The sequence below is a fragment of the Ceratotherium simum genome, chromosome 18, assembly GCF_057802395.1.
Source record: "Ceratotherium simum simum isolate JZ-2026a chromosome 18, ASM5780239v1, whole genome shotgun sequence".
NCBI classification, from domain to species: domain Eukaryota; kingdom Metazoa; phylum Chordata; class Mammalia; order Perissodactyla; family Rhinocerotidae; genus Ceratotherium; species Ceratotherium simum.
Genome location: NC_141917.1, coordinates 45,345,964 through 45,362,539, shown reverse-complemented (window position 1 = coordinate 45,362,539; position 16,576 = coordinate 45,345,964). Strand labels below are relative to the sequence as shown.

At 39.1% G+C, this 16,576-nt stretch overlaps 1 protein-coding gene across 2 annotated transcripts in view; it reads right to left on the bottom strand.

Moving 5' to 3' along the window:
- Nucleotides 1-1,327: 1,327 nt before the first annotated feature.
- The window catches only part of RAB3C (RAB3C, member RAS oncogene family), a 271,453-nt gene continuing 256,204 nt past the window's right edge, over nucleotides 1,328-16,576 (bottom strand). For both annotated transcript variants that reach the window (XM_014781653.2, XM_004422843.2), the window contains exon 5: nucleotides 1,328-1,885. In XM_014781653.2, the coding sequence (XP_014637139.1) occupies nucleotides 1,698-1,885 (188 nt within the window). In that variant the 3' untranslated portion in view covers nucleotides 1,328-1,697. The remainder of the gene's footprint in view (nucleotides 1,886-16,576) is intronic.

Genomic DNA, 16,576 nt, shown 5'->3' with positions numbered 1-16,576 from the left:
ATGTTATTTAACATGGCCCCTTTCTAGTCCAGGTTATGGAAATATTACAATATCATGCAGACAGACTTCTGTTGCAAACAAATCTGTTTTGATGCCTCCTGCCTTCTCTCCCTTTATTTTAATTTATATGATTTTTGAACCTGGTTGCCCCATTAAAATCTAATAAAGCATTAATGTGTTCTTGTCTTCACTAAGCTAAGGCCTGCCTTGCAGGGTGCCAAAGTGGAAATTTATTACCAGTTAGTGGATCTTAAGCTAAGACTGTGAGAAATAACATGGATATGCTTAAAACATCCCAAACGCTCTCTCCTATAATTTTCATCTTCTCATTCACTAATATGTACGTGACCTAGTTCCCTGACTTGTAGGCATTTATTCTCCAGAGATCTCTTTAGCTAGATGCATGTTTCCCTACCAATATCCTTGCCCGATAAACTTGCACACAATAGTTTCATCAGAAGTGTCTATTTTTGAAAAGAGGAAAAAACATCTTTAACATGATCACCAAAGGGGGGAAGTCCACTTCCAAATCTGCCCGTCTGTGCTTGCTGCCTTCTTAAAGTCCCAGCTGCAAATAATGCCGAGTAAGGATACAGATGCCAAATTTCCCTCTCTTGCTCAGTCAGAATATCTGGTGGAGTTTGTCTGCTTGTTTTTCGTATATGGTCTTCAGGAAATCTGGGAGAAAGAATCTGGGTGTTCAAATGGTTTCCTTCTTCTCCTCAAATTGCTTATGGCATCCTAAAAGGTTTCTGTAACTCTCAGCTCCAGTGTATTCTGAGTAATTTAAACATTTTTAAAGGCTTGCAGAATGGGGATATGCCTTAGAATTATGAACACCTGCATTGAAAAAGATTAGAGATGACAATTGTCTTTTCCTCACCCTGGGAGCCATTGAGATACTATTTAAATAACTTTTAACCAAGTAGAAGAACTAGCTGAGTCTCAGTCTGTCAGTGCCCTCAAATATTCAGAAGGTTGGGTAGAAGAAGTGGGAAGAACAGTCCTGAGTTAGGGTATTCCTTATTTAAACATCTAAATTAAAATTATTGTTTATTATTTACCTGACTAGAAATAGATTTACTCTCTGACGAAACTTGCAAGGGCCTTAAACACAATATTTTGATTTCTTTATAGTCAATGGTCTCCTCAGTTATAAATAACAATGAAAAATAGACATATTTCCTGAACAGTCAACTGACCAGACTCATGACAGTCTCCCTAATCAAGGGTAATATTTCCACTTGATTTTCAACTAAAAGTAAAGCAAATAAGGTCTCCTGAGATCTCTCCCTGCCCCCCCCCCACACACAAGCAATTCCTTGATTATTATCCCTACAAGTGAATAGCATAATTTGAACCCGTGGCACAAAAGTCAGTTGTAGTGAAATTATAGTCTGAGGTCCCAGCAGTAGCTTAATCTGAGAAGAAATCTGAAACAAAAAGAGCCTAGAAGACAAACAACAAATCACATGCAAATACCAGATGTTTATAGATGGATAGGCCTTACAAATTTAAGATCACATATTTGCCACATATTAACATGGGAAATCTCCCAAGAATTGAATGCATGTACGAGCCATTGACATCAAAGATTTCCCTCAAATAATTATTAGGCAGTATAAATGAAGGCTAATCGACCATTTATAGATGCAGTTAGCAACCAACCCCCGGAGCTGCCTGTGTGTGTGGGGACATTAACAGCCACAGTTGGGCTGCGGTGGAGGAGGGGTTTCCTTGAGTCTCGTGTTCTGCTTCGCGGCAGTGATGGCCGGATCAGTCTCCAAACTCTCTGACATTTTGTCACAGATGATATCCACAAGGCGCTCAAATGTCTGCTTGACATTAATGTTATCCTTGGCGCTTGTTTCAAAAAACTCAAAACCTGGAAGAAACACACAGAAACACAGCTTGGTTATTTCATACCTCTGCTGAAATTCAGTGGGACTTGGTTATGGTTTTGAATGGTGGTGGGGGGACAGCATTGGGTGGCAGGTTTGGTTTGGGTGAGAGATGAGAGGCAGGTATGAGGTGCCATTTGAGCCAATGTTACCAACTTGCTACTCATTAACCAGGAACAAAACTTATAAAGTAGAATTGGTGATGTTCACACTTTATTTTTCTTTATCAATTCATTTATGCTACCAGCAGGGCTGAATAGACACAAACACAAACAAACCTAAGGGCCAGCCCAGTGGCATAGCAATTAAGTTCGCGTGTTCTGCTTCGGCAGCCCAAGGTTCACAAGTTGGGATCCTGGGCACGGACCTACTCAACACTCATCAAGCCACACTGAGGCAGTGTCCCACATAGAAGAGCTACAACTCTACAATTGATACACAACTATGTTCTGAGGCTTTGGGGAGAAAAAAGAGGAAGATTGGCAACAGATGTTAGCACAGGGCCAATCTTCCTCAAACAAGAATAAAAAAATGTCCCTTGGCAAGAGTTAATGTTGCCATTACTAAGAATCCTTAACACAGTCTGTCTTTGCCATTTCATCCCTCAAGCCCTGGCCCACCTTGTAGCCTCTCATAATCATTTCCAGGACTGATGTTATTTGGTATTTTTTTCTTTCCTCGTTTCAGATTCTACCAAAATTATTAATTTTCATTTTTTCATTAACTTGAGGCTTAGAAGACTTCGTGTGCACGTTCTGCTGCAAAAGGGACTACCAAACTCCAACATAATCCAGCTCTAACTTTTTATTGGGCAGTAGCAGGGCTGACATGGAAAAAGTTTGAGGGTGGGCTTTTGGTAAATTTCCAGTATCTAACTGGACACAAGGTGGCACTCACGGATCACTGGATTTACCTTCAGCGTGCTTCAATCTCCTTTAGGAAATTTTTGAGTGGAGATGGTCTAACAGCCCTCCAGGGCTTTGCACACCATTGCATCTATCTACTGGTGCTGAGTTTTCCGTAGCTTCTGTTATCTGTCAGCTGCAATATTTTTACCAACATCTGGGAAAAGGACACTTGATAAATTTCAAATGAGCTGCCAGAATTGCAAGAAGGTACACAAAATGCAGTGACAGTTTCACACTTCTACTGACGTGTCACTGTACCTGGCTGGAAGCAGCCTTAGTATGCAGCTCTGTACACAATCTTATCACGCTATTGTTTGCATTCACATTCCACTGGCTCAGCTTACCAGTCAGTTGCCATGACAACCTCCCCACTAGGCCAGCCAAAGATTGCTCTGGTCCATTCAGGGGATGTTGATTTAGGATGTATTGGGTGGAACACAGAAATGCTTTCCTAATCCATTCTAAATTTTACACCCTATAAATCCTTCTGGTTACATCTGGCCCTATCTCAGAGGAGCCACATGGATTCAGAGTGATTAAATCATGCGATTTCATCCCAGATCCTAGGGCCTAAAGGAAAAAGAATGGACCAACATTTTGCAGCCATGTCAAAAATCCCTGAGATAACCCAGAAATACTTATTTTCTTAAATAATATTGAAGGGTAGACAACAAAAAGCAATTTTCATGAGTTAAAATTTCTAATTTAGTTATCCTACTATCTATTTAGTTAGATGACATATACCTGAACTTGAATTTCACTAACTACTGTGTATTTTATTGTTAAAATCCAAGTGAATAATTGTAGGATTTGAGCTGAAGGAACATGAGTAGAGCCAGCTTCTATAAAATAGCAATGGATACTTCAAATCCTCTTTGACGTGTATTTCTTTTTCATTTGTCTCTCTGGACAGTGCTTATATAGCTCTCTTACATTCTGCATTTCTTTACAGAAAAGGCTATCTGGTGTTAACAGAATTCTCTTTTCTAATGTTTGCATAGTCTATAGGGCTAGATCATTCACCTTTCAACACTTGATTCAGATTTTGGAAAGTATGGATCTAAGCAATATCCTTATTGCTAAGATGTTAGAACTGTTTGCACCCTTGTGGGGAGTGTCCAGTGCTAACTGGAAGGTGCTACATGTCACAAGATACCAAGACCCCAATGAAGAAGTCAAGACCCCTGGATGAGACTTTGGGGGAAAAAATCTTGTAATTTGGCACAAAGATTTAATTTACAGGTTCAATTCTCTCATCTCTTCTGTTAACACTTTTACTTATTAGCATGATTTGGGAAGGCTCTGAACTTGGAGGGTATAATAATAAAGATTTGGCCAGTGTGAAAATATGGTAATCCACCCAAGCCTCTGTCACATACAGCTCCTTTAATCTGAGATTTGAGACACCCCATGATACTGGTATACAACTTAAGGTCAGTAAAATGATCCTCGATCCCAAGACCCAGATGCTCTCAGGGTCTTGACCTTAACCTGGAACCCCAGGAAGATGTGGCTACTAAGGAGATAATGTCCCGGGAAGATAATATCATATTATAACAATCCTCCATTTATCCAGCATGGCTGGAGAAGGGGGTCCCATTATATGGTGAGAGGGAGGGGATATCAGTCAGAAGATGTGGGATCTAGCCACACTAGCAATACTTACTAGCTTTGCGACCACGGCCAAGTCACATTTTTATTCTCATGTTCCTTGTTTATGACATTTGCCTTACTTAGCTTACAGTTTTCTCAAAGGAGAAAATGCATGTAAAAATGCCAAGCAAACCAGAAACTGCCATGATAACAACAACAGTAATAGTAACAATAAACTAATATTTGAGTGATTGCTACATAACAGGTACTATTCAAAACACTTCATCCATTTTCACTCATATCCTTCAGGTAGATGCCAGTATTTTTTTTGTATGTGAGGAAGATCAGCCCTGAGCTAACATCCATGCCAATCTTCCTCGTTTTGCTGAGGAAGACTGGCCCTGAGCTAACCTCTGTGCCCATCTTCCTCCACTTTATGTGGGAGGCTGCCACAGCGTGGCCTGACAAGCAGTGCGTCGGTACACGCCCGGGATCTGAACCCCAGTCCCCCAGCAGCGGAGTGCGCACACTTCATGCTAGGCCACGGGGCCGGCCCCAAGCAGTACTTTCTTTAACTAACAAAATGGAGGGACAAAATAGCTGAGTACTTTGCTCAAACATTTACCTGCTCAGCCAGTAATGGTGAAGCTGGCATTTGAACTACTAACCTGGACCCTCTCTTGCTCCTCCATACACCCTGCAGAAGCAAGGGACTATTTGGTTCCAACTGAATTGGAATTTTATGTTAATAATCATAGTATATACCATAAACTTGAATCAATTTAAATAACTAGAAAGTAATTAACTAGATTTAACACTGTCAGTGAACCAAATGAAACATCTTTTCTTAATGATTCACAGGTACTCGGCTATCTTGTGCCACTTAAGATCCATAAAGGTGGCCATCAGGACAGCTGTATCTTTAAGAATTAGAGATATAAAAGGTTCTGGAAATTAGGTTTCCTCTCATTGACCAGATATGCTGTTTGTCATAAAATGAGATATTCATGATCAAAATTAACATTATTATTTTAGCATGTAGCTGTTTGGATTCAGGGAAAATGTGAGTTTACTGTGCAATAAATGATTTTCCATCCAGGTGAATCAATATCTTCCTTCAATCGACTATGTGTGAGGCCATTCACAACTCACGCCTATGTGTGCCCATGGGTGTTGAAAGCTCATGGCCTAAATCATAACCACAAATTCAAATACTTTAGCCTTTATTCTTCTGTTATTGTTGGAGTTGACGGCCATACCTCCCAGTAAGTCAGTATTTTAACTTCAACTATAGCAACATGACCTTGTTCTTAGAAATCTCTAACCTCCCATCCGTACACATGGACATCAGTGGGAAGCCAGCACTTCAGTCAATAATGCTTAGGAAACAGAGTCTTTCTTATAAAACTTTGAAGATCATTTCCAATTTACTAGGTAGGCAGTGTGGTTCAGCAGATTAAATAAGTAGCCCAAGGTCACACAGCAAGCCGACTGTGAAGGCTGACAGAGATCTCCTGATAAATAGGTTACTGATTTAGCTTCCAGCCTTAGACACCTGTCCTTCAGACTACATCATCCAATATTAATAATTTCAGTGAACACTTTCAATTAACCATAGAAATTCTGGTCATTCTTTCCCATTTTTCTCTCATCAGAACCTTTCTAAATTCTCTCTGGCACAGATAGACTATTCCTGAAATGGATGAGCTTTGCACTGTGGTCTAGTACACCTCTGTTTTAGGCCTTTTCATGATTGATCTTGGAAGGATCACTCCTTCTCTTTCCAAAAGCCATTACAGGCACTGCTGGACCCTAATTTATTTATGACCTTGTGCTTCAGTTTCACTTGATGTTAGGGACTAGACAGAAGCTTGGAAAGGTTTTGTATGGAAAACATGTGAGTTATCCTGATGAAGGAAGGGAAGAAGAAAAAACCAACCTTCTCTCCTCTTCATGATGTGTATATTGCTGAAGGGGAAGCAGAGAGATGGTGCAAACCAGATTTCACTCTAGGGCCCAAGCAATATGATCCTACATCCTGACTTCATAAGATTGGAGGTCTACCTGCATTCGAATCACCTGAAGTGCTCAAACGCTTCTAAACTCCACCCCAGACATACTAAACTAGAATCACAAGGAGGAGATAGGGCCATAAATATGCATTTTTAAAAGGCGCCTTAGGAGGTTTCTTATGTACATGAAAGGTTAAGATTCACTATCCTCTGTATACTCATGTTTATAGCAGCATTATTCACAATAGCCAAAAGGTGGAAGCAACACAAATATCCATCTACTGATTAATGAATAAACAAAATGTGGTATATACATACAACGGAATATTATCCAGCCTTAAAAAGAAAATTATGACACGTTACAAATGGATGAACCTTGACAACATTGTGCCATGTGATATAAACCAGTCACAAAAGACAAATACTGTGTGATTTCACTTATATCAGCTACGTAGAGTAGTCAAATTTACTACAGAAAGTGGAATGGTGGTAGCCAGAGGCTGGGGGGAGGGGAGATTAGAGAGTTGTTTAACAGATATTGAGTTTCAGTTTTGCAAGATAAAATGAGTTCTGGAGACTGGTTGCATGACAAAGTGAATATAATGCAGAACTTTACACTTCAAAATGCTAAGATGGCAAATTTTATGTTATGTGTATTTTACCAAAACTTATAAGATTCTTCATAGCAATAAATGCCCCCATCAAGAAACAAGAAAAATCTCAAACAACTTTACACTTCAAGGAACTACTGAAAGGAGAACAAACAAAGCCTAAAGTTAGCAGAAGGAAGTAAATAACAAAGATCACAGAAGAATTAAATGAAATAAGGACTGAAAAGACAATAGAACAGATCAATGAAATTAAGAGCTGCTTCTTTGAAAATATAAAAACAAAACTGACAAAGATTTAGCTGGACTCACCAAGAAAAAATAGAGGACATGTTACAGTTGATACCACAAAAATACAAGATCATAAGAGATTACTATGAAGAAATTAAACACCAACAAATTAAACAACTTAGAAGAAATAGATAAATTCCTAGAAACATACAACCTACCAAGACTGAATTGTGAATAGAAAATCTGAACAGACCAATTACTAGTAAGGAGTTTGAATCAGTAATCAAAAATCTCCCAAGAGGGGTGGGCACAAGGGGTGAAGGGAGTCATATATGTGGTGATGGACAAACAAAAATGTACAACCCAAAATTTCACAATGTTAGAAACCATTAAAACATCAAAAAAAAAAAAAATCTCCCAAGAAAAAAAGTCCAGGACCATACCGCTTTACTGGTGAAGTCTACTCAACATTTAAACAAGAATTAATACAAATCCTTCTCAAACTCTTCCAAAAAATTGAATAGGAAGGAACACTTCCAAACTTATTTTATGAGGCCAACATTACACTGATACCAAAACCAGACAAGGACAGAAAATTACAAGCCAACATCCCTGATGAACGTAGACACGAAAATACTCAACAAAATATCAGCAAACTGAATTGAACAATACATTAAAAGGATCATACTCCAAGATGAAGTGGGATTTATTCTAGGGATGCAAGCATGGTTCAACATCAGCAAGTCAATCAATGTGATACACCACATTAGCAAATAAACGAAAAAAATCATATGATCATCCCAACAGAGGCAAAAAAAGCATTTGACAAAATTCAGCACCCACTTATGATAAACTCTCAACAAGGTGGATATAGAGAAAACATACCTCAACATAATAAAGGCCATATATATATATATGACAAGACCACATCTAACATCACACTCAATAGTGAAAAGCTGAAACCTTTTCCTCTAAGATAAGGAACAAGACAAAGATGCTCACTCTCTCCACTCTTATTCAACATAGTACTGGAAGTCCTAGCCAAAGAAATTAGCCAAGAAAAAGAAAAGGCATCCAAATCAGAAAGAAAGAAGTAAAACTCACTATTTGCAGATGACATGATATTATATATAAAAAACCCTAAAGCTTCTACCAAAAAACTATTAGAGCTAATTAAATTCAGTAAAGTTGCAGGATACAAAATAAATATACAAAAATGTTGCATTTCTATACATCAATAGCCCTCTATCAGAAAGAGAAACTAAGAAAACAATCCCATTGACAATTGCATCAAAAAGCGTAATACATAGGAATAAATTTAACCAAGGAGGTAGAAGACCTATACACTGAAAACTATAAGACATCAATGAAAGAAATTCAAGAAGACACAAACAAATGGAAAGATATTCTGTGTTCATGGATTAGAAGAATTAATATTGTTAAAATGTCCACACTATCCAAAGCAATCTACAGATTCAATGCAATCCCTATCAAAATTCCAAGGGCATTTTTCACAGAAAGCAAAAAACAATGCTAAAATTTGTATGGAACCCAAAACCCCCAAATAACCACAGCAGTCTTGACAAAGAAGAACAAAGCTTGGAGGCATCACGCTCCCTGATTTCAGACCTTATTAGATAGTAATCAAACCAGTATGGTACTGACATAGAAACAGATACATAGCTCAATGGAACAGAATAGAGATCCCAGAAATAAACCCACAAAGGAACCAAGAATATACAATGGGGAAAGGACAGTCCCTTCAATAAATGGTTTTGGGAAAACTGGACAGCTGCATGCAAAATAATGAAACTGGATCGCTATCTTACACCATACACAAGAATTAACTCAAAATAGATTAAAGAGTTGAATGTAAGACCTGAAATCAGAAAACTCCTAGAAGAAAACGTAGGCAATAAACTCCTTGACATCAGTCTTGGCAATGATTTTTTGAATCTGACTCCAAAAGCAAAGGCAACTAAAGCAAAAATAAATGAGTGGGACAATATCAAACTAAAAAGCTTCTGCGCAGCAAAGGAAATTATCACCACAATGAAAAGGCAGCCTACTGAATGGGAGAAAATATTTGCAAATCATATCTGACAGGAGGTTTACATCCAAAATATACAAAGAACTCATGGAACTCAATAGCAAAAAACAAACAATCTGATTAAAAAATAGGCAGAGGATCTGAATAGACATTTTTCCAAAGAAGACATACAGATGGTGAAGAGGTGCATGAAAAGGTGCTCAACATCACTAATCATCAGGGAAGTGCAAATCAAAACCACAATGAGATAGCACATATACCTGTTAGAATAGCTATTATCAAAAAGACAAAAAATAACAAGTGTTAGTGAGGATGTGGAGAAAAGGGAACCCATGTGCACTGTTGGTGAGACAAGGAGAATATAAATTGTGTTGGAGAGAATGTAAATTGGTACAACCACTATGAAAAAATCTGGAGTTTGCTCAAAAAATTAAAAAGTAGAATTATCATATGATCAAGCAATTCCACTTCTGGGTATTCATCTGAAGACCACAAACACTAATTCAAAAATATATGCACTCCCATGTTCACTGCAGCATTACTTACAATAGTGAAGACATGGAAACAACCTAAGTGTCCACTGATGGATGAATGGATAAAGAAGATGTGGTGTATATATATTTATACAAGGGATATTATTCAACTATAAAAAGGAAGGAAATCTTGCCATTTGCAGCAACATGGATGGACTTTGAGGACATTATGCTAAGTGAAATAAGTCAGAGAAAGACAAATACTATATGACCTCACTTATATCTGGGATCCAAAAAAAAAAAAACCCAAAAAACAAATAAGGTCATAGATACAGACAATAGATTGGTGGCAGCTAGAGGCAGGGGGATAAGGGGTCGGTGAAATCAGTAAAGGGGATCAAAAGGTACAAATTTCCAGTTATAAAATAAAAAAATAAGAAGATTCACTATCTTTGGACACTGAAATGGGAATGTAAAATGATCCAGCCTCTTTGTTTAACCAGTTGAGGAACTTTCCAAAGAGTTACTGTATCACTCAGCAATTCCACTTTGAGGTACGTGCCCAAGAAAAATGAAAGTATACGACCACACAAAAACATGTATACAAATGTTTATAGCAGCGATAGTTATAATAACTAAGAAGTGGAAACAGCCCAAGTGTTATTTATCCACATTTACAGATAAATAAAATGTGGTATGTCCATACAATGGAATATCACTGAGCCATAAAAAGGAATGAAGTACTAACACATACTACAACCTGGATGAACCTTGAAAATATTATGCTAACTGAAAGAAGTCAGACATACAGGACTCCATATTGTATGATTCCATTTATATGAAATGTTCAAAACAGGCAAATCTAAAGAGACAGGAAATAGACTAGCGGTCACCTAGGGCTAGAGTAGGGAGTTGGGGAAAATGAGGAGTGAATGCTAATGGGTATGGGATTTCTTTCTGAGGTGATGAAGATGTTCCAGAATTGTGGTAAAGGTTGTACAGCTCTGTGAATACACTGAGAACCACTGAATTTTACACTCTGGGTGAATTGCATGGTATGTAAATTATACCTCAATAAGGCTATTATATATATATTTTTTAAAAGAATCAGTCCTAAATTAATCAGAATGTATGTTGCCCATAAGAGATCTCTCTAGAAGGAAATCCCATGCTCTACTGGGGAAACTATTCCACTGATTGACAGAATTCTCTGTCAGAAAATGTAACCTCATGCCCCACACGACCCCTCATACAGGTACTTAAGTCCACTGTTTATTCTCTGGGCTCAGTAGAGATGACAGAACAGCAGCTTATCTGGGAGGATGTTCTAATACATTCTGGTGAAGAAGAGGAACATGAACCTCTCTCAGCTTGGCTTGCTGGCACTGTTCTTTCCACTTGGCTCCCTGAAGGTTCTGTGAGTGCCAGAGAAATCAGACACGTTTTCAGACCAATACCCACAGGGCAGCAAGCAGGGCATTTAGGCTGAAAGCATGCTGCTCATTGAGGTGGCAGCCTCCAAGCTGTCACTCTGGCACTTGAAGAGTTGAAATGTCACAGTACCCCACAGGAGACTTCATCCCACTTGTGATTACCCTGCATTAACGGTAATAATCACAACTCCAATATCTCAGCCTTTTTCTCCAGTGCATTTGAACACTCGTACAGGCAACACTTAATTTATTCCCACATGTCAATGGCTATGCCAAGTTGTGAAATGCCGTTTGTCTTTGTAAGATGTTCTGAGGAATCATTTCTTTCTCTACCCCAGGAAAATCCTAAACACCATTTGGGGCACTCTATTTTCAACTTCACTTTGAAAGAAAAATCACAACTCCTCTTCTATAGAGGGAAAGTAGCTACTAAAATCATACCACAGTAAATAATTTTCATCTCTAATTGTTAAAAATCTATGATCTGTCCTTAGGTTTCTATTCCCAGACTCCTAAATAAGACTTTTTATTTCCAGATTCTAGTTGCAGTCTGATGTCTGTCTTCCCTTTCCTGTGGAACTGGGTGAACCAGAGCAGCAAGGAAAGGTCATTCGGGTGCCAGGTGGGTGACATGTGGTCCAGAACTAGAGATTACTGACCAGCAGGACAAGCTGCTGAAATAGCTTGTTTCATGCTGGGCCCCAGCCTGGAGATAGACTTCAGGAGGAGGAATTGACAAGGATTCTGATCCACTGGCCTGAAGAAGTGCCACAGAAAGCTGACCAGAGCTGGAGAAAAGTAAGAACAGAAGCTCAGCCCAAGGTTGCTCTTGCTCAAGTAAATGGTCAAGTATTCCGGTCTTGGAGTCCTTTTCCTTAGTCAGTCCTGACCAGATAGCAGCTTTCTCCTGTTTTGTCAGGATTCTGAAACTATGCAACGGTTGTTCTATGGCCTTGACAAATCCTGATCAATGTAGAGGAGGCTTCCTCCCTGCCCTTCCCTTTCCAGACATGAGCTTAACACTCTTCTATGTGGGAAAAGCTCAGCTTCAGCACAACAGAGGAAAGGAAGCCGTCTGAGCTCGCTGGTATAAACAGCTACGTTATACAGTTGGTGTCTGTGGTGAACAAAATCTAAACTCCACAGCCTGTCATTCGTGCCCCACCTTATTGACTCCCTCTAGTGCAATCCCTCCCCTCCCAGACATACACCCACACACCCCAAATTCTCCACTTCAGCCAAGCTTGTCCACTCCCCGTCTGGTGAAGAGACTTGACACAAGCCCTTTGCAGCTTTGTCCGTGTGTGTTTCCTCTTGAAGCATTGCCCTTCATCCTTTCCCTCTTCCCAACCCAAGTGTCTTCAAGACAGAAATTTCTGTGTTACATTTGGCCCCCAAACTTTTAAAAATTTTATTTTGATCTAAAATAAAAATTTTAAAAAATTCTAATTTTTTAAATTCTAAAAAAAATAATTCTAAAAAAAAATTATTTTATTTGGATTTAAAAAATCCAGATTTTTTAAAAATAAAAATTCAGATTTCTAGAGTGATGTCACCAAGACAGCAACATAGGTCATTCCTGACTTCACTCCCCCTTCATGAGGAGAACGATTGATAACTATTCATGGAAAAGACAACACTGAGAGAATTTTAGGACATGAGGGAGAGGCTGAAGTACCCCCTTGCACCACAGACACCAAGATAGACCACATTATAAGGGTAAGAGAAGCAGCTTCACGCTGACCATATTGCCCCTCTCCCAGGCTGGAGCAGCATCATGCTCAGAGGTCTCCCTTGAGCCTACAGGTTCTCCAGTGGGAAAAGAGAGCCCAGGGTAGACCTCCAGCTTCCCCAGCATTGTGGATCACTGCTCACGAGTCTCTACTCTGGTATTGCCCCACAGGAATTATGGGAAAATCTGCATGGCTCAACCACTGGAAATCTGATTGTGATGGAGAAAGGGGGAGGGACTTGCAACAATCAGCACTCAGATCTTGGCAGACTGAGCTCCAACCTGCAGCACCCAAGTAGTAGTCCCAACCAGCACCTTTAATCATCTGCAGAGTGAAGATAGTGGCACAGTCTGACTAGAGAACTCAGCAGGGTATAGGTCTGCCTGAATTGAGTCATCAAAAAAAGAGCTTTGCCAGCCCTGCTACCCGGTGAGCCCCTGCCCAGGCAGAGGAGCTGAGTCATCACCTGGCCCCATCTGCCCAAAGAGGCTGGCCAGAACACCTGGAAGCTGTGTAGCCCAACAACACTCAAGCAGAGAGTACAGCAGGCAGATCTAATTATCTGCAGAGCAAAGCCAGTGGCCCTCTTTGGTTAGGGAACTTGGGGCATGGGTTGGCTTGAGTCAAGACCACAGACAAAATGTCTTGTCAGCCTTGAAGCCAGTTCTCATGCTCTGCCTGGGCAAGAAAATTAATTCATAGCCTGGCCCATTGCTGAATACAGCCTTCAGCCCACCCAACCAGGGAACCTAACCAGAGCACATAGGAAGCTGTATAGCATATCCAACAGCCCTGCTACGGTGACACTTGAACAGAGAGCACAGCCCATGGCATTCCCCATCTGCAATGCAAAACCAGTGGCCCCATCTGGCCAGGGAATTCAGTGCAGAGTCTTGCCTGATTCAGATGCCCAAACAATGAGCTGTGCAGCCCCTGGGTCCCATCCTGTTGCCTTGCCAGTTAGAGGAGCTAATTCATAGTGCCATCTACTGCTGAGTATAGTATCCAGTCCCAACCATCTAGTAAGCCTACCAGAGAACCTAGGCAAATGTGGAACCCATCTGATAGCCTCACTTGAGCAGGGAACCAAGCCAGCAGTCTTAGCCAACTGTTCTCAGTCTGCAGCACTCCCCCATCCCAACCTCAGAGCTTGGGCAGTGGCCTCACAAAAATAGACCCTGATAGCAAGCTCCACCTGTCCAAGGACGTTACCAGCAGACATGTCCAGAAACCCAAAGTGAGCTGGCTGATGAAGAACAGTCTCTGCCAAAGAGACTCTGTAAAGTCTAGAAGATGAAACTGCTTACTCAAATGCACGGATACCAATGTAAGGAATCAAGGATTACAAAAATTCAGGTAAACATGACACCATTAAAGGAAACCAATAAAGCTATAATAACTGACCCTAAAGAATCGGAGATCTAGAACTGTCAGATAAAGAATTCAGAATTGCCCTCTTAAAGAAATTTTGTGAACTACAAAACAGACAGACAAGTAAACAAAATTAGGAAAACAATGCATGAACAAATCAAGAAGTTCAACAAAGATGTAGAAAGCCTCAAAAAAAAAAATGAAAAAGAAAAGCAAAAATCTTAAAGCTGAAAAATATGGGAACTGAATTGAAGAATTCAATAGAGAGCTTCAAAAGCATACTCAACCATGAAGAAGAAAGAATCAGTCATCTAGAAAACAGGACAGTTGAAATTATCCAGTCAGTCAGAGAACCAAAAGGAAAAAAGAATGAAAAAAGTAAAGAAAGCCCATGGGACTTAAGGGACACAATTGAAAGAAACAATATCTGCATTATGGAAATTCCAGAAGAAGAAGAGAAAGGAACAGAAAGTATGTTTAAAGCAAAAATGGCTGGAAAAACTTCCTAAACCTGGGGAGAAAAGTTGACATCCAGATCCATGAGGCCTAAAAGACCCCAAGTAGGTTGAACCCAAATAGTGCTACACTGAGACACATTATAATTAAATTATCAGAAGACAAAGAATTCTGAAAGCAGCAAGAGAAAAGAGAAGTTAGATACAAGGGAACAACCATAAACTATCAGCAGATTTCTCAACAGAAACTTTTCAGGCCAGGAGAAGTTGGGATGATATATTCAAAATATTGAAAGAAAAAATCTGTCAACCAAGAATTCTATAGCCAGCAAAGCTGTCCTTCAAAAATGAAGGAGAGATAAAGACTTTCCTGAACAAACAAAAGCTAAGGGATTTCATCACCACTAGACCTATCTTACAAGAAATTCTAATGGGGATTCATTGAGTGGAAATAAAAGGATGCTAATTAACATCATAAAAACATAAGAAAGTAGCTTAAAACTCACCAATCTTGGGAAATATATAGTCAGATTCTGTAATATGGTAATGGTGGTGCATAATTCACTTACAACTCCAGGTTAAAGATTAAAAAACAAATGTTGTAAAAATAACTATAACTACAATAATCTGTTATTCATTACACAATATAAAAAATGTGTAAACTGTAACGTACTATTTGAAGCGGATAATAACTTCAGTAGCATTCTTAAACTTTATACTGTAACCTAAGGTGTGAGGTGGTGGAGAAGCAAAAGCATCAAGTTTAGGAATGTACTGAAGTTATTACAGCTGAGAATGGGGAGTTATAATTTTAAAATGCTTTATGTAAGCCTCACAGTAACCACAGGGGAAAAACCTGTGGTAATTACACAAAAGAATGTGGTAAAGAAGTCAAAGCATAGTGATACTAAAAGACATCCACACACACAAAAAGACAGCAGAATAAGAAACAAGGAACAACGGATCTACAAAGCCGCCAGAAGACAATGAATGAAATGGCAATAGTAAGTCCTTACCTATCAATAATTACCTTAAATGTAGATAGATTAAATTCTCTAATCAAAAGACATAGAACGGCTGAATGGATAAACAACAAGACCTAACAATATTCTGCCTACAAGAGACTTACTTTAGCCTTAAAGACACACATAGACTGAGAGTGAAGGGACGGAAAAAGGTATTTTGAGCAAATGGTAACCAAAAACACAAGGGTATCCATACTTATCAGTATAAGATATATAAACAGTCTTTATAAATAGTAAAAGGAGACAAAGAAGGTCATTATATAATGACAAAGGGGTCAATCCATCAAGAAATTATAGCAATTGTAAATATTTATGCACCCAACATCGGAGCACCTAAATATATAAAGCAAAAAGTAACAGAGCTTAAAGGAGAAACAAATAGCAATACAGTAATAATTGGGGACTTGAACACCCTACTCTCAACAATGGATAGTTCATCTAGACAGAGAATCAATAAAGAAACAGCATATTTGAATGCTATAGACCAAATAGACCTATCCAACAACAGAATAATACCATTTTTCTCAAGTGCATATATTTTCTAGTATAGACCATACGTTAGGCCACAAAACAAGTCTTAGCAAATTCAAGAAGACTGAAATCATACCAAATATCTTCTCTGACCACAACGGTATGAATCTAGAAATCAATAACAGGAGGAAAACTGAAAAATTCATGAATACATGGAAATCACAGTCTCCTGAACAACCAATGGATAAAAGAAGAAATTAAAGGGGAAATAAAAAAGTATCTTGAAGGCCGGCCCCGTGGCTTAGTGGTTAA